Genomic DNA, 19,562 nt, shown 5'->3' on the forward strand with positions numbered 1-19,562 from the left:
CGTTTAGGAAACTGTCTACTTCTGTCTTAAATTTATTCAATGTCGCAGCTTCCACAGCTCTCAGGCAGCAAATTCCACAGATTTACAACCCTCAGAGAAGAAATTTCTCCTCATCTGTTTTAAATGGATGGACCCTTATTCTAAGATCATGCCCTCTAGTTCTAGTCTCCCCCATCAGTGGAAACATCCTCTCTGCATCCACCTTGTCAAACCCCCTCATAATCTTACATGTTTCGATAAGATCAACTCTCATTCTTCTGAATTCCAATGAGTAGAGAGGCCCAACCTACTCAACCTTTCCTCATAAATCAACCCCCTGATCTCCAGAATCAACCTAGTGAACCTTCTCTGAATTGCCTCCAAAGTATATCCTTTCGTAAATATGGAAACCAAAACTGCACGCAGTATTCCAGGTGTGGCCTCACCAATATCCTGTATAGCTGTAGCAAGACTTCCCTGCTTTTATACTCCATCCCCTTTGCAATAAAGGCCAAGATACGATTGGCTTTCCTGATCACTTGCTATATCTGCATACTATCCTTTTGTGTTTCATGCACAAGTACCCCCAGGTCTTGCTGTACTGCAGCACTTTGCAATCTTTCTCTATTTAAATAATAACTTGCTCTTTGATTGTTTTTCTGCCAAAGTGCATGACCTCACACTTTCCGACATTATACTCCATCTGCCAAATTTTTGCCCACTTACTTAGCCTATGTCCTTTTGCAGATTTTTTTGTGTCTTCCTCACACATTGCTTTTCCTCCCATCTTTGTATTGCCAGCAAACTTGGCTATGTTACACTCAGTCTCTTCTTCCAAGTCGTTAATATAGATTGTAAATAGTTTGGGTCCCAGCACTGATCCCTGCGGCACTCCACTAGTTACTGGTTGCCAACCAGAGAATGAACCATTTAATCCTGACTCTCTATTTTCTGTTAGTTAGCCAATCCTCTATCCATGCTAATATATTACCCCCAACCCTGTGAACTTTTATCTTGTGCAGTAACCTTTTATGTGGCACCTTGTCAAATGCCTTCTGGAAGTCCAAATACACCACATCCACTGGTTCCCCTTTATCCACCCTGTTCATTACATCTGCAAAGAAATCCAGCAAATTTGTCAAACATGACTTCCCCTTATTTAAATTTATACTAAACCGTTTAATGAACATTTTCAGACTTGCATGCTGCCATGCTAAAGTGGGTTCTTAAGTTCTGTTGAAAAATTATTTGATTTTTTAAAAATCATAGCCAAGAACATTCCCATGGCATTGTCCACAGTTAGTTGATAGATACACGTTTATTATATAAATAAGATGGCAACAGAGATGGGAAGAGACTTCAGCAGTGCACTCCACACAGCAACCAGGTGGTCTGAGATAGCAACTATATTGTGACAGTTGACATAGCAATTTATAATGGTAAATGTTGACAGAGAAATGTGACCAAAAATCAAAACAAGTAATAAGGTTTGTGCACAGGAAATAGGTGCACTGCACAAAATGTTTAATACATCTATTTAGGTTTATGCTTAACATAATTAAAATACAGCATTATATAGTTTTAGTTATGTAAAATGGAATTTCTTAACATTAATAAGTTTGTACACCATAACCTGTACCTTTTTTGAATAAGATAGTCCTCAAGTATGTCCAGGCAGCGCACCATCTGGGAGAAGATAAGAACTTTATGACCCCCAGCTTTCATCTTTGGAAGCAACTTGTCAATTAAGACTAGTTTACCAGCTGACTGGATCATTGCTTGTAAATGAAAGACTGGAGCAGCCGGACTGTGCATCTCTCTGAACTCTCCTAGAATCTTTTCTTCCGCACCTAGTACCAAAGAGAACATTTAGAATCCTGGTGCCATGCTTTTGATTACATTGTTGCATAAATAACCGGCATCCAGGGATATAAAACTTCAAAAAATCAACATTACTTTACCTCATAACCCAATTTCTCAGATACCAAAGTGGGACCGGGGAGGGGGGAGGGGGCAAGGGAGATCTGACGTTACAACATTTAAATACCAATTGCAACAGCATATTAGTTTTAGATTACATGCTATAATGATGCAGCTAACAAGACTCTCAGATAGCGCATTAAAATATCCAATAAAAAAAATCAACATTTAACACTGAAGAGAGGAATAACTCATGAGAATTCACAATTGATAGAAATTTTAGGGGTGGGAGAAATCACTTACTGAAGTATGAAGGGTTCAGTTCTTAAAAGCACAATGACTAGGTTAAAAGCAACCAACACCGTAGCTGCGGAATACCAAAGGGCAGAAAACGCTAGTGGGAGTTGTGTACAGACCACCAAACAGTAGTAGTGAGGTTGGGGACAGCATCAAACAAGAAATTAGGGATGCATGCAATAAAGGTACAGCAGTTATCATGGGCGACTTTAATCTACATATTGATTGGGTTAACCAAACTGGTAGCAATGTGGTGCAGAAGGATTTCCTGGTGTGTATTAGGGATGGTTTTCTAGATCAATATGTCGAGGAACCAACTAGAGGGCTGGTCATCCTAGACTGGGTGATGTGTAATGAGAAGGGACTAATTAGCAATCTTGTTGTGCAAGGCCCCTTGGGGAAGAGTGACCATAATATGGTAGAATTCTTTATTAAGATGGAGAGTGACATAGTTAATTCAGAAACTAGGGTCCTGAACTTAAGGAAAGGTAACTTCGATGGTATGAGACGTGAATTGGCTAGAATAGACTGGCAAATGATACTTAAAGGGTTGACAGTGGATAGGCAATGGCAAACATTTAAGGATCACATGGATGAACTTCAACAATTGTACATCCTAGTCTGGAGTAAAAATAAAACGGGGAAGGTGGCTCAACCGTGGCTAACAAGGGAAATTAAGGATAGTGTTAAATTCAAGGAAGAGGCATATAAATTGGCCAGAAAAAGCAGCAAACCCGAGGATTGGGAGAAATTTAGAATTCAGCAGAGGACGACAAAGGGTTTAATTAGGAGGAGGAAAATAGAGTCTGAGAGGAAGCTTGCCGGGAACATAAAAACAGAATGCAAAAGCTTCTAGAGATATGTGAAGAGAAAAAGATTAGTGAAGACAAACGTAAGTCCCTTGCAGTCAGATTCAGGTGAATTTATAAGGGGGAACAAAGAAACGGCGGACCAGTTGAACAAATACTTTGGTTCTGTCTTCACGAAGGAAGACACAAATAACCTTCCAGAACTACTAGGGGACCGAGGGTCTAGTGAGAAGGAGGAACTGAAGGATATTCTTATTAGGCGGGAAATTGTGTTAGGGAAATTGATGGAATTGAAGGCCGATAAATCCCCGGGGCCTGATAGTCTGCATCCCAGTGTACTTAGGGAAGTGGCCCTAGAAATAGTGGATGCATTGGTGATCATTTTCCAACAGTCTATTGACTTTGGATCAGTTCCTATGGACAGGAGGATAGCTAATGTAACACCACTTTTTAAAAAAGGGAGGGAGAGAAAAAGCGGGTAATTATAGACCGGTTAGCCAGACATCAGTAGTGGGGAAAATGTTGGAATCAATTATTAAGGATGAAATAGCAGCGCATTTGGAAAGCAGTGGCAGGATCGGTTCAAGTCAGCATGGATTTATGAAGGGGAAATCATGCTTGACAAATCTTCTGGAATTTTTTGAGGATGTAACTAGTGGAGTGGACAAGGGAGAACCAGTGGATGTGGTGTATTTGGACTTTCAAAAGGCTTTTGACAAGGTTCCACACGAGAGATTGGTGTGCAATTAAAGCACATAGTGTTGGGGGTAATGTACTGACGTGGATAGCAAACTGGTTGGCAGAGAGTCGGGATAAACGGGTCCTTTTCAGAATGACAGTGACTAGTAGGGTGCCGCAGGGCTCAGTGCTGGGACCCCAGCTCTTTACAATATACATTAATGATTTGGATGAAGGAATTGAGTGCAATATCTCCAAGTTTGCAGATGACACTAAACTGGGTGGCGGTGTGAGCTGTGAGGAGGACGCAAAGAGGCTGCAGAGTGATTTGGACAGGTTAGGTTAGGTGAATGGGCAAATGCATGGCAGATGCAGTAGAATGTGGATAAATGTGAGATTATCCACTTTGGGGGCAAAAACACGAAGGCAGATCACCTGAATGGCGGCAGATCAGGAAAAGGGGAGGTGCAACGAGACCTGGTACATCAGTCATTGAAAGTTGGCATGCAGGTACATCAGGCGGTGAAGGCAGCAAATGGTATGTTGGCCTTCATAGCTAGGGGATTTGAGTATAGAGAGCAGGGAGGTCTTACTGCAGTTGTACAGGGCCTTGGTGAGGCCTCACCTGGAATATTGTGCTCAGTTTTGGTCTCCTAATTTGAGGAAGGACGTTCTTGCTATTGAGGGAGTGCAGCGAAGGTTCACCAGACTGATTCTCGGGATGGCAGGACTGACATATGAGAGACTGGATCGACTGGGCCTGTATTCACTGGAGTATAGAAGTATGAGAGGGGATCTCATAGAAACATCTAAAATTCTGACGGGACTGGACAGGTTAGATGCAGGAAGAATGTTCCCGATGTTGGGGAAGTCCAGAACCAGGGGACACAGTCTACGGATAAGGGGTAAGTCATTTAGGACTGAGATGAGGAGAAACTTCTTCACTCAGTTGTTAACCTATGGAAATCCCTTCTGCAGAGAGTCGTCGATGCCAGTTCATTGGATATATTCAAGAGGGAGTTAGATATGGCCCTTACGGCTAAAGGGATCAAGGGGTATGGAGAGAAAGCAGGAAAGGGATACTGAAGGAATGATCAGCCATGATCTTATTGAATGGTGGTGCAGGCTCGAAGGGCTGAATGGCCTACTCCTGCACCTATTTTCTATGTTTCTAATGAGCCAAGTGGGCTCCTTGTGTGCTATAATTTCTAGGATTTTATGAAACACTGTCTAGCCAACATTCTGCTTGTGGAGTTAGGAAAAACATGACTTTGATGAGGGTGCATATAAGCAGCATGCCATGTGCTGTGCATTTACAAACATAAATATTGCCCAATCACTTCTCATATAAGACCTGAGTCTTTAAAATTGATAATGGCAAACTTACAGATTGTGAATACATCTTGGCACAGGATTGAATCGGTACCATAGCTTTTTTTTTCAGCAACCAAGATTTTAATTTAGCAAAGCATGCATCAGCCTGCACATTTCCTTAAAGAATGTTGATTGGAGATTGGCTTGTGAATATTTGAGATGATAATTTTACAGATACAAAATTACAGCTGCATAAGTATTGAACTCTTCAAGTTTGGACAGAGTTTTAGAATCTAATCTTATAGGAGGTTTAAGTTGGGTGCAAGAAGCTAACCATATCTAAGATCATTAAAAGCAGTGAAGTCTAATTGTTGAGAAAAATCACACCATAAATTGCAATCTTACTGTAATATAATTTGGACTCTCAGAAGGTAAATTTGAGCCTTTATAGAACGATACTGGCAAATTGCCGAAGCCTGGAAGGCCTGAACTTATTGTAATATTTCTATGTTAAACGTCATTAGCATGCTGCATAAAATTATTGGCAGTTTACTACTTCATTACATTCCAATGAATAAAATGTGCAAAACAATCTACTTATTCCACCTCTAGTTGCCCACAGTTTTATTTTTTTTTCTGGAAACTAAAGAACTACTCCTCCATATCTTTGAGAGACTCGTTTCCATTCTCCCACCAGAACCATCCTGCACTGTTGAGCAAAGACTCTCTGAAAGCAATGGAGGCCAATTTGTTGTCTGAAACATTAATGCTTTGAAGTTTTTCCTCTCGCTCTAGTATATGAAGCTTCACATCAAGAAGCCACATTCTACTACATCACAGTGGAGCAGATTGGTGCTTTAACAAACCAAACCTCAGGACATCACTTCCAACTTGGGCAGTAAGAGAGTTCTCAGTATGCAAGCCTTCTCTACACAATACAATTCACAAATACCATTAAATATGATGACAGTGATTAAAAGACTTTAGGAACATTACTATAGAAGTTATTATTGCTGTCGATCACATTTGCACGAGACAAATGCTTATGATTGTGTGAAATGAAAAGTGGGTATAAAATAAAGGTATTTAACTGCAATAATTTAAGTTATTGGCGGTTTCTACTTAATGCAAAGTTAGTTCTAGAAAAAGTGTTTTCTAATTTGTATTATTTCAATACCTGCAGTAAACATTATTAGGTATCTGAGTTACAATGACAGTCCTTGTGCCCTTGGATTTTCTCCCTCTCATTGCAAGTGTTGTGCAGTGTAGGTGTAATCAAAATGAGTGCTAGTATAGGTATCAGCAAAATGATCACTAGTCAGTGTATCACTTTCAGTTTGCCAGTGAATGGAACTGAAATGGTAAAACATTATTTTTTGGAGCATAGGCTCATAACAAAATCAATTGAAATGCAATTTAAAAAAACTGTAGCCTGGCTGTAAAAAGGGGCCAAGTTCAACTGTTCTGCTGTAAATTGCAAAGACAGCAATGTGAACTTTTCGAAATTAATGCTGATGAAGCTAATTCATTGATACCTTTACTCTTACTACCTCTGCAGAAAATCTGTGTTAGTATCAGTATAAAACTACCCGAGATATCAAGAACAAACAGGTACAAATCTACTAAAGTTTTATACATATAGGCATGCTCTTGAAATACAATATTTACACTTCTTTGAAAACACCAAAATAAAAATGGAGTTAATGCAGCTCAAAAATATATAGTTTGACTTCTATTAACCCCCCATCCCTTATAAAATCCTGCCTTTAGGAGCTGAAAGCTAATAGTGATCCATCAGAAAAAATTGTTTTGTATCAATGACAATTTAACTTATTAATGCAACTCACTGCTGTTTTAAAGATTAGCCAGCCTGTAATCAGTCTCACCCACTTTCAATAGGATTTACTGATAGAGAAAGCCTTTTAGGAAATTTGGTTAAGAAAAAAAACCCAGCAATAATGAAATTCTGAAGTTAGTGAAATGACATATTGGCAGTCACTGATTCAAAGCAGGTCCAGATTCAGGAAAACTTTTTCCAGATGACATTTGGAGGTTCCTGAAAGGAAAAGTTCTCTTACTGTTAGACGAAAATAAAATCTCCCATTTCCAACAGTAGAGGGACATTAAATAAAGCAATCATTATTTCAGAAAGGTAGGCAAATTCTTACCTTTTATAAGATATGGGTGATTACAGCACTTCCTGAGCTCCATCATGGTGTTTACCAGGTTAGGCACATTTGCCTGACCAGCCCCTTTGGATAGGAAGGCAAAGTTTCTTTCCAGTATTGCACGATAGTATTTCTTCTGAATATTGGTTAGTTCTACTTCAATGATAGTCTCCTCTTTAGGAGCCAGCTTCTTTTCCACATCCTCCTTTAGACGCCGCAGCATCATGGGCTTCAATATCGCCTGAAGCTTTTGCACCTTAAAAGAAAATCATACGTGCCGTTATAAGAACATAAGAAATAGGAGCAGGAGTAGGCCATACGGCCCCTTGAGCCTGCTCTGTCATGGTTGATCCGATCATGGACTCAGTTCCACTTCCCTGCCCGTTCTCCATAACCCCTAATTCCCTTATCGTTTAAGAAACTGTCTATTTCTGGCTTAAAGTTATTCAATGTCCAGCTTCCACAGCTCTCTGATGCAGCAAATTCCACAGATCCACAACCCTCAGAAGAAATTTCTCCTCATCTCAGTTTTAAATGGGCGGCCCCTTATTCTAAGATCATGCCCTCTAGTTCTAGTGTCCCCTATCAGTGGAAACATCCTCTCTGCATCCACCTTGTCAAGCCCCCTCATAAGCTTATACGTTATGTGATGATTAGTCTTTATTTATATGCATTGACAGGGATGGACAAGTGCTTACAACCAGAATTGCAAACCTGAAATATATCAGAGATCTTAAGAACAATATTATATATGTAATGAACCATGTATCTAAATGTATTAGAAAGGCGAACCAATAGACAAGTGGAGGGGTAAAAAGTTAATACAAAGCATAGCAGCCAACTCTGAAAAGGGACTGCCTCAACAGCTTTATATGATAGGATCTGCTGAATAAATATAGTGATGCAATAGATCTGCCCGTATAACAGGTATTTCAGACATTTCTTCCTGGTTAAATATATATTTTTTCACATTTCTGTCAATCACCTGTGCTTAATATAGGACTTCAAATAAATTTTCATAATGCATTACAGCATACTATTCATGATCATTTGGTCAGTGGTGGCCTGTACTTTATCCTCTCAGTCTGGTAACACTTGCAGATTGAGTTATACAGGAAGTTTATTTTGTCCCAACAGTGGATAGCCAAGGGGCTATAGGGAGGGAGGAACTCAACACAATCACTAAGGAGGTGGTACTCAGTAAGATAATGGGACTAAAGGCAGATAAATCCCCTAGACCTGATGACTTGCATCCTCGGGTCTTGAGAAGTAGCGGCAGGGATAGTGGATGCATTGCTTGTAATTTACCAAAATTCCCTGGATTCTGGAGAGGTCCCAGCAGATTGGAAAACTGCAAATGTAACGCCCCTATTTAAAAAAGGAGGCAGACAAAAAGCAGGAAACTATAGACCAGTTAGCCCAACATCTGTGGTTGGGAAAACATTGGAGTCCATTATTAAAGCAATAGCAGGACATTTGGAAAAGCAAAATCAGCATGGATTTATGAAGGGGAAGTCATGTTTGACAAATTTGCTGGAATTCTTTGAGGATGTAATGAGGGTGAATAAAGGGGAACCAATGGATATGGTGTACTTGGACTTCCTGAAGGCATTTGACAAGGTGCCACATAAAAGGTTACTGCACAAGATAAAAGTTCACGGGGTTGGGGTAATATATTAGCATGGCTAACAGAAAGTCATGATAAATGGCTCATTCTCAGGTTGGCAATCAGTAACTAGTGGGGTGCCGCAGGGATTAGTGTTGGGACCCCAACTATTTACAATCTATATTAACAACTTGGATGAAGGGACTGAGTGTAACGTAGCCAAGTTTGCTGACGATACAAAGATGGGAGGCAAAGCAATGTGTGAGGAGGACACAAAAAACATGCAAAAGGACATAGACAGGCTAAGTGAATGAGCAAAAATTTGGTAGATGGAATATAATGTTGGAAAGTGTGAGATCATGCACTTCGGTAAAAAAATCAAAGAGCAAGTTATTATTTAAATGGAGAAAGATTGCAAAGTGCTGCAGTGCAGCGGATCCTGGGGGTCCTGGTGCATGAAACACAAAAGGCTAGTATGCAGATACAGCAAGTGATCAGAAAGGCCAATGGAATCTTGGCCTTTATTGCAAAGGGATGGAGTATAAAAGCAGGGAAGTCTTGCTACAGTTATACAGGGTATTGGTGAGGCCACACCTGGAATACTGCATACAGTTTTGGTTCCCATATTTAAGAAAGGATATACTTGCTTTGGAGGCAGTTCAGAGAAGGTTCACTTGGTCGATTCCAGAGATAAGGGGGTTGACTTATGAGGAAAGGTTGTGTAGGTTGGGCCCCTACTCATTGGAATTCAGAAGAATGAGAGGTGACCTTATCAAAACATATAAGAATATGAGGGGGCTTGACAAGGTAGATGCAGAGAGGATGTTTCCACTGATAGGGGAGACTAGAACTAGGGGCATAATCTTAGAATAAGGGCCGCCCATTTAATACTGAGATGAGGAGGAATTTCTTCTCTGAGTTGTAAATCTGTGGAATTTGCTGCCTCAGAGAGCTGTGAAAGCTGGGTCATTGAAGACAGAGATAGACAGTTTCTTAACCGATAAGGGAATAAGGAGTTATGGCAAGCGGGCAGGGAAGTGAACCTGAGTCCATGATCGGATCAGCCATGATCGTATTAAATGGCGGAGCAGGAGAAGGGCCATATGGCCTACTCCTGCTCCTATTTCTTATGTTCTGATGTCATCAGCCTAATCCACACATACAAGTCAAATCTAATTAAAGTACATTTAGAAATGTTATTCCCCAATACTAGAGGAGTCAGAATAAGTAGCACCTTGAAGTCGGGGCAGTCAGATTCACTACTTGTGGATGTCTCTTTCACCAAACATTCAACTCTCACTTATGGCTCCAGTAGCTGTTCTGTACACAGCAGTGGCCACGCCCTGCACCTCAACCTTGTCTGGTGCTCCAAAACAGGTGATAGTATCTGTCGCCGGTGCATGAAGATTACAGCTACAATCTTAGAGGATGAAATGGGGTCGAGCTATTCAACTGAAAATGGAATGGTGCTATATGCATTGCAATGCATCAATCCTGATGCGTACAAATTGGTGACCATCTACTGCATCCAGACACATCCCAGTCATCTTGAATTTTCTGCAACTCCAGCACAACAGTTACCCCACTTAAATCCATGCTTAGAGGAGATATCGTCCAGAACAATCTCGCAGCCTGCAGGGCAATTTCCCCTGCAGGAGCAATGGGGTCGGCATGTACGGTGATGACGTCATCACCTGTTGTGCACCGGTCCGGGGTACTAATCACAGGCACAGAGTTACCGGCACATCGCCCCCAAAACTTCCAGGGCCAATTTTGCCCGAGGTGCTACCGCCACCCGCCCCCGGGTGAAAAAGGCCATTGTGCCCGGGCACAAAAAAGGGGCCATTTTGGCCCCAATGTATTTATCAAAGGAAGACAAATAGACAATTAGTGAAGTTTGCCAACATTTAACAGACTCCTGCAATGGTCCACATAAACTTATGACTGGTTTTACTTTTGGGTTACGAGACTGTATCGTACCATCAAAATTAAATAATCCAGTCTATTGCCCTTAATCAACACTAGAATTACTGGATGCATTATTTCTCATACCTGCGCTTCACTCTTTAGGTCTCCAAATTCCTGCATGAATGTGCTTTCTGATGAAAAACGTAGGGGCTCCAGGAAGTGAAGCAAACTGAACAACTCCTCCACGGTGTTCTGTAAAGGAGTTCCCGTAAGAAGCACCTTGTGTTCCTGGATTGAAATAGAAATATTTGTACTTTTTCCATTCTGTTTCATGAATCACAGATCAGTAAAATAGAATTCAGCTTCTTCCCTTCCCCATGTTTTTTTCTCGAGTTGGAACCTCACATCCATACCATCCCTCCTCAGGGAAGAGGAAGGTTGATGATGCAGTCACCTCCTCTAATATCAATGCTACTAGTGATTTTGACATGCTGATTGTATTAGTATCGCCGTGGCTGAAGCAGTTTGGTTCTTTTGTTAAAAGGTTTGATTTTTTTTACGTCTCTTCTGTCATTTAGATAATGCAGTAAAAATGACTGGCCCAAACTAGCCAAAATGATTCATTCACCAAAAGAGATGTGCAGAGACAACATTAGTGGTTTAATACAATATTTTGTTCTGTTCCTTTTGGTAGTCTAAACTATTGTCTATAAGATGCTATGTTTAATATGAATGAACAATTCTCAAGAGCTGGAAGCTTCTAACTGAACATTTTAATGCGGGTACCAGTTACATAAACTAAATATGACATTTTTAAATCCCACTGATCCATCCACCTGATCAGGCAACCCTCAATTATTTAATAACTAAGCTTATTAGCAGAAAGCAACACAAAATAATCAAAGTAAAACATCACAGGCACAATCTAAATTGCCCAGAACTACTGCATCTGGAGCAGACTCTAAAGCTTGCTTTGGTTGGATTTCTGTTGTAATCATAGTCAGTCCCTCGGAATCGAGGAAGACTTGCTTCCACTCTAAAAGTGAGTTCTCAGGTGACTGTACAGTCCAATACGGGAATCACAGTCCCTGTCACAGGTGGGACAGATAGTCGTTGAAGAAAAGGATGGGGTGGGGGGGGGTGGGTGGAGTCTGGTTTGCCGCACATTCCTTCCACTGTCTACGCTGGTTTTCTGCATGCTTTCGAGGTGCTCAGCGCCCTCCAAGATGCTCTTCCTCCACTGACAGTGGTCTTTGGCCAAGGATTCCCAGGTGTCAGTGGGGTGTTGCACTTTATCAAGGAGACTTTGAGGATGCCCTTAAAACATTTCCTCTGCCCACCTGGGGCTCGCTAGCCGTGTAGGAGTTCAGAGTAGTGCTTGCTTTGGGACTCTTGTATCGGGCATGTGGCCAATGTGGCTTGCCCAACGGTGCTGGTCAGTGCTTCAACGCTGGGGATGTTGGCCTGATCGAGAACACTGACGTCGGTGCGTCTATCTTCCATGGGGATTTGCAGGATCTTGCGGAGACATAGTTGGTGGTATTTCTCCAGTGATTTGAGGTGTCTGCAGTATATGGTCCACGTCTCTGAGCCATACAGGAGGGCAGGTATCACTACAGCCCTGTAGACCAGAAGCTTGGTGCCAGGTTTGAGGGCCTGATCTTCGAACACTCTCTTCCTCAGGTGACTGAAGGCTGCGCTGTTGTTCTGGGGGAGGTGGGACCAGTACAAACCGGACGGTCTGCACGTGGGCAGGACCGGAACCAATGTCCTAGGGGGAGTGTTTGCTAGTGCTGTTGGGGAGGATTTAAACTAATATGGCAGGGGGATGGGAACCAATGCAGGGAGACAGAGGGAAACAAAAAGGAGGCAAAAGCAAAAGACAGAAAGGAGATGAGGAAAAGTGGAGGGCAGAGAAACCCAAGGCAAAGAACAAAAAGGGCCACTGTACAGAAAAATTCGAAAAGGACAAAGGGTGTTAAAAAAACAAGCCTGAAGGCTTTGTGTCTTAATGCAAGGAGTATCCGCAATAAGGTAGATGAATTAACTGTGCAAATAGATGTTAACAAATATGATGTGATTGGGATTACGGAGACGTGGTTCCAAGATGATCAGGGCTCGGAACTCAACATCCAGGTGTATTCAACATTCAGGAAAGATAGAATAAAAGGAAAAGGAGGTGGGGTAGCATTGCTGGTTAAGGAGGAAATTAAGGCAATAGTTCGGAAGGACATTAGCTTGGATGATGTGGAATCTATATGGGTAGAGCTGCAGAATACCAAAGGGCAAAAAACGTTAGTGGGAGTTGTGTACAGACCTCCAAACAGTAGTAGTGATGTTGGGGAGGGCATCAAACATGAAATTAGGGGTGCGTGCAATAAAGGTGCAGCAGTTATAATGGGTGACTTTAATATGCACATAGATTGGGTTAACCAAACTGGAAGCAATACGGTGGAGGAGGATTTCCTGGAGTGCATAAGGGATGTTTTTTTAGACCAATATGTCGAGCAACCAACTAGGGGGGAGGCCATCTTAGACTGAGTGTTGTGTAATGAGAGAGGATTAATTAGCAATCTCGTTGTGCGAGACCCCTTGGAGAAGAGTGACCATAATATGGTGGAATTCTGCATCAGGATGGAGAATGAAACAGTTAATTCAGAGACCATGGTCCAGAACTTAAAGAAGGGTAACTTTGAAGGTATGAGGCGTGAATTGGCTAGGATAGATTGGCGAATGATACTGAAGGGGTTGACTGTGGATGGACAATGGCAGACATTTAGAGACCGCATGGATGAACTACAACATTTGTACATTCCTGTCTGGCGTAAAAATAAAAAAGGGAAGGTGGCTCAACCGTGGCTATCAAGGGAAATCAGGGATAGTATTAAAGCCAAGGAAGTGGCATACAAATTGGGCAGAAATAGGAGCGAACCCGGGGACTGGGAGAAATTTAGAACTCAGCAGAGGAGGACAAAGGGTTTGATTAGGGCAGGGAAAATGGAGTACGAGAAGAAGCTTGCAGGGAACATTAAGACGGATTGCAAAAGTTTCTATAGATATGTAAAGAGAAAAAGGTTAGTAAAGACAAACGTAGGTCCCCTGCAGTCAGAATCAGGGGAAGTCATGACGGGGAACAAAGAAATGGCGGACCAATTGAACAAGTACTTTGGTTCGGTATTCACTGAGGAGGACACAAACAACCTTCCGGAAATAAAAGGGGTCGGAGGGTCTAGTAAGGAGGAGGAACTGAGGGAAATCCTTATTAGTCGGGAAATTGTGTTGGGGAAATTGATGGGATTGAAGGCCGATAAATCCCCAGGGCCTGATGGACTGCATCCCAGAGTACTTAAGGAGGTGGCCTTGGAAATAGTGGATGCATTGACAGTCATTTTCCAACATTCCATTGACTCTGGATCAGTTCCTATGGAGTGGAGGGTCGCCAATGTAACCCCACTTTTTAAAAAAGGAGGGAGAGATAACAGGGAATTATAGACCGGTCAGCCTGACATCGGTAGTGGGTAAAATGATGGAATCAATTATTAAGGATGTCATAGCAGTGCATTTGGAAAGAGGCGATATGATAGGTCCAAGTCAGCATGGATTTGTGAAAGGGAAATCATGCTTGACAAATCTTCTGGAATTTTTTGAGGATGTTTCCAGTAGAGTGGACAAGGGAGAACCAGTTGATGTGGTATATTTGGACTTTCAGAAGGCTTTCGACAAGGTCCCACACAAGCGATTAATGTGCGAAGTTAAAGCACATGGGATTGAGAACTGGTTGTCAGACAGGAAGCAAAGAGTAGGAGTAAATGGGGACTTTTCAGAATGGCAGGCAGTGACTAGTCGGGTACCGCAAGGTTCTGTGCTGGGGCCCCAGCTATTTACACTGTATATTAATGATTTAGACGAGGGGATTAAATGTAGTATCTCCAAATTTGCGGATGACACTAAGTTGGGTGGCAGTGTGAGCTGCGAGGAGGGTGCTATGAGGCTGCAAAGCGACTTGGATAGGTTAGGTGAGTGGGCAAATGCATGGCAGATGAAGTATAATGTGGATAAATGTGAGGTTATCCACTTTGGTGGTAAAAAGAGAGAGACAGACTATTATCTGAATGGTGACAGATTAGGAAAAGGGGAGGTGCAACGAGACCTGGGTGTCATGGTACATCAGTCATTGAAGGTTGGCATGTAGGTACAGCAGGCGGTTAAGAAAGCAAATGGCATGTTGGCCTTCATAGCGAGGGGATTTGAGTACAGGGGCAGGGAGGTGTTGCTACAGTTGTACAGGGCCTTGGTGAGGCCACACCTGGAGTATTGTGTACAGTTTTGGTCTCCTAACCTGAGGAAGGACATTCTTGCTATTGAGGGAGTGCAGCGAAGGTTCACCAGACTGATTCCCGGGATGGCGGGACTGACCTATCAAGAAAGACTGGATCAACTGGGCTTGTATTCACTGGAGTTCAGAAGAATGAGAGGGGACCTCATAGAAATGTTTAAAATTCTGACGGGGTTCGACAGGTTAGATACAGGAAGAATGTTCCCAATGTTGGGGAAGTCCAGAACCAGGGGACACAGTCTAAGGATAAGGGGTAAGCCATTTAGGACCGAGATGAGGAGGAATTTCTTCACCCAGAGAGTGGTGAACCTGTGGAATTCTCTACCACAGAAAGTTGTTGAGGCCAATTCACTAAATATATTCAAAAAGGAGTTAGATGAAGTCCTTACTACTAGGGGAATCAAGGGGTATGGTGAGAAAGCAGGAATGGGATACTGAAGTTGCATGTTCAGCCATGAACTCATTGAATGGCGGTGCAGGCTAGAAGGGCCGAATGGCCGACTCCTGCACCTATTTTCTATGTTTCTAATACGTTATCAGCTATTATACAATATGCTGCATTTTAGTAACACACCAGATTCATTATTTTCAATCCCTCCAGTAGCTTGCAATTTTTATTCTTCAGTCTGTGGGCCTCATCAATGATCACACAACGCCACTCAATTACATTCAGCTCTGCACAACCACCCAGGATCATCTCAAAAGTAGTGATCATGGCGTGGAACCTGTACGTTCCCCGAAGGACCCGGCCCTAGGGATTAAGAACAAAAAAACAAAAATCATTGCAATCAACATTCTGCTTTATTAGACAAGTGATAAAACAGTTTTCCACACATAGCTGGCAATAATCTGTCAGTCAATTCCCAATGACCCCAGCAATCATTTTACTGTTACATGCTCCCCAGGAAAGCTCCTAATAATTGGAATAAAACTACAATGAGCTCTCCAAAAGAATGAATGTCAAGAAAGTCCTTTAAACAGTTTTACACAAAATCCTTTTGAGACATGCTCACAACTACAGTAACTCCCACACTGAAACATTCTCTGATGGACTCTCCACAGTCTGACAGAAGACTCTTAAGCATCCAAAATGATCACTGGCTTAATCTGATCCAAGAGTCAACAAATGCAATGTTTCTGAACAATTGTGTTTGATTAGGCAGCAAATGAAAGCACAGCCAAATGCAAAAGCAAACATTAACAGGAAGGTCCAATCCTTCATATTACCCAGCAGGCACTGGTACTGTATGCCACGACATTATTTACAGCTTCAATTCTAAACGGGAAACCATAAAATATTCACTTTTACATATTTTCCAACAGTACTATGGAGAGGTTTGCTAAATGTTTTAACCCTGATGGTGGAGGGAAGGAAAGACCCTTAATGCCTTTATATTTCTTAATGTTCGGTGAATTTGGTGCTCCAAGTATAGCTTATTATTGATAGTTAATAGAACCTTTTCCTTTTTTCACAACCATTGTCAGCTATGAGCATGGGTCAGATCCAAAGTAAAGCTCCTTTTATATTTAAGCACCCCCTGGTCCAGCTTCAAATACGACTTGTAAAATGTTGATCACAATCCTACAATGAACATCTCGTCATTTGAAAGAGTTCAGCAAAGGGCAACCAAAACTTCGGACTAAGTACCAAACTATCAGGAGAGGCTACGGAAATTGTGAATGATCACACTTGAAAAACATAACGGAGTTATTAAAGAATCCAGGATAGATACATATGTAATAACATGTTTTACCTAGTCAGAAACCTCTACGAACAGGGGCACAAACTCAAAGCCAGAAGACAGCAGATAGCTTGGATTTAATGACTTTACACAAAGAATGGTAGCTTTATGGAACATACAGCCTAGGGTGGCAGTGGAAGCAGACTGTACCAGCAAAATCCAATAGGGAACTGGTAATTATTTACTGGTAACTGAGGAGAAAGAAAAAGAAACAGCTTGCATTTATATGGTGCATTTCACAACCTAGGACGTCTAAAGCACAGCCAATTAAGTACTTCTGAAGTGTAGTCACTGTTGTAATAAAGGGTATATTTCCAATTTTGAAGGCAACGACATGGACCTCAAAAAGGTTTCTTCTGGTACTGTACATTTATATGCGTTATTAGCACCTTCTGTTGTGCTGGTGCTGAGATTAGCATCAGATAGCTTTGTGTCATCTGAGTGAGGTTGCCACTTTAGTGCCATTAGTGCTGAATTATATGAAATTGTGGCCTGTCATTTCACTCACTCAAAACTGGGGCGAGATTGATCAGTCTCATTTCAATTATGACCTTTGTAATTATCTAAGAGAGGCAACTTATCCAATCAGGTTGGGCTAGATGCAAGACAGGTCCCAGAAATTGCTGTCAAAAATAACAGTGAGGCTAATAGCGCTCGCTATTATTTATGTGCAAATACCACAGCAACTTCAGGCGAGGGCAGATGCGCAGTTAAACAAGGAAATCAAAAAATTGCTGTTGGAGATGCACTGCTCTGCCGTCAGCTTTACGACATCTCGCTGTGTGGCTCCCCGTCTGGCTCCCCATTCGAATGCATTGAGTTGCGTGAAGTTCCTGTACTTTCACGGTAGATACATGTAAACTCGCCACAGAAAATTAAGTCGTCATTTCAATTCAATTCTACCTACCCTTTTAACGATGCGACAAGTGTTAATTACTGTCAATAAACCTTTCTGGCACTGAAAATGAACTATTACACATGTGGAGTTTCATTCCTTCAGGTTGTAATTATTATTGGAGCTTTTTATTAAAATAATTAAAATTTAAAAAAATTTTTTCACTTTTTCTTTGTCCCTTTTCTCTCTTTCTTAATCCAATCTTTCCTTCCTTCTCTATTTCTCTTTCTGTATCTGATTTGACATTGAATTCACCATTCTAAATTACATTTCCTTCTCAGTCTTTCTGCTGTTAACCAGTCGGATTGAAGAATTCTGAAATTAAGAGGATACACAGTTGCTTGTCCTGTTCACTCAGGTTCCAGATGCCCTGTAGATGGCACTGCCTTGTTTCCATTTATCACTCACAGCAACATGCAGGGCATTAAATAGGCAAGGACAGTCTAACTAACAACAGTGCTGTTCACTAGTCTGCCACAGCAATTTTTGAGCCATTATTTTTTCATCAATCTTTGTGTAACAGCATTAATATACCATCAACGGCTCTAGTAACACGTGGACCATCATAATCTTGTTTTATCCTAAATACTTAAAAAAAAAATTGTCTCATCTCTACTGAGCTGGAAAGAGTCTTGCAACAACATATGATTATTACAGACACTGGCTAATTAGGATATTCACAACTGTCACAACATTTCATTGCTTCAGTCAATTACAAAGGAGCAACAATAACCCTTAATTACATACATGCGCTGTTTAATTTCAACAAACACAATACCCGTGTTAAAATCGATCTTCAGCTATTGGCTCCCATAGCCTGGATTTCCTGCAGCCGGTGGCCAGATCAATATGAAACTAGCAGATTTTGTTAGACCAGTGAACAAGAGGAATCTGTTTCCACTTGGATTTAGCACCAACCACCGTTATAATGTTGGGCAACAGTGTATTCTGCAAGGACTTTCAGGACACCTCCTGTGATTTCATCATGACGAAACATGAAGTCTGAACACTGCATCATCTGTTTAAGGCGCCTTGATACATTTACTTTGCTGATGTGCAGTTGCCATTATTTTTTAATAGCTCCAATGCACATGCAGAAACTGTTGAATGCTCTTTGCCTCCAGTGTTTGACAAATTTATTAGTTCTTTGAGGAAGTAACGAGCAGGGTGGATAAAGGGGAACCAGCAGATAGTGTATCTGGATTTCCAAAAGGCATTCAGTAAGGTGCCACATAAAAGGTTACAACACAAGATAAGAGCTCATGGTGTTGGGGGTAATATGTTAGCATGGATAAAGGATTGGTTAATTAACAGAAAACAGAGGGATGAATGGATCATTTCTATGTTGGAAAACTGTAACAAGTGGGGCGCCACAGGGATCAGTGCTGGGGCCTCAACTATTTACAATCTGTATTAATGACTTGGATGAAGGGACCGAGTGTATTATAGCCAAATTTGCTGATGATACAAAGATAGGTGGGAAAGCAAGTTGTGAGGAGGACACAAAGAGTCTGCAAAGGGATATAGATAGGCTCAGTGAGTGGGCAAAAATTTGGCAAATGGACTATAATGTGGGAAAATGTGAGGTTATCCACTTTGGTAGAAAGAATAGAAAAACAAAATTATTTAAATGGAGAGAGAATACAGAACGCTGCAGTACAGAAGGATTTGTACATGAAGCACAAAAAGTTAGCATGCAGCTACAGCAAGTAATTAGGAAAGCAAATGGAATGTTGGCCTTTATTCAAGGGGAATGGAGTATAAAAGTATGGAAGTCTTGGTATAACTGTACAGGATGTTGGTGAGACTACACCAAGAGTACTGTGTACAGTTTCGGTCTCCTTATTTAAGGAGGGATATATTGCATTGGAGGTTGTTCAGAGAAGGTTCACTAGGTTGAATCCTGGGAT

The 19,562-nt window shown here is 41.5% G+C and overlaps 1 protein-coding gene across 7 annotated transcripts in view; it reads right to left on the reverse strand.

The window, feature by feature from the left end:
- The window catches only part of chd9 (chromodomain helicase DNA binding protein 9), a 331,271-nt gene that overhangs the window by 100,156 nt on the left and 211,553 nt on the right, over positions 1-19,562 (reverse strand). For all 7 annotated transcript variants that reach the window (XM_070898009.1, XM_070898010.1, XM_070898007.1 and 4 more), the window contains exons 13-16: positions 15,590-15,766; positions 10,824-10,967; positions 7,166-7,421; positions 1,619-1,829 (exon numbers count right to left, since the gene is read on the reverse strand). In XM_070898009.1, coding sequence (XP_070754110.1) covers positions 1,619-1,829; positions 7,166-7,421; positions 10,824-10,967; positions 15,590-15,766 — 788 coding nt within the window. The remainder of the gene's footprint in view (positions 1-1,618; positions 1,830-7,165; positions 7,422-10,823; positions 10,968-15,589; positions 15,767-19,562) is intronic.

The sequence above is a fragment of the Pristiophorus japonicus genome, chromosome 13 (assembly GCF_044704955.1).
Source record: "Pristiophorus japonicus isolate sPriJap1 chromosome 13, sPriJap1.hap1, whole genome shotgun sequence".
Taxonomy (NCBI): Eukaryota; Metazoa; Chordata; class Chondrichthyes; family Pristiophoridae; genus Pristiophorus; species Pristiophorus japonicus.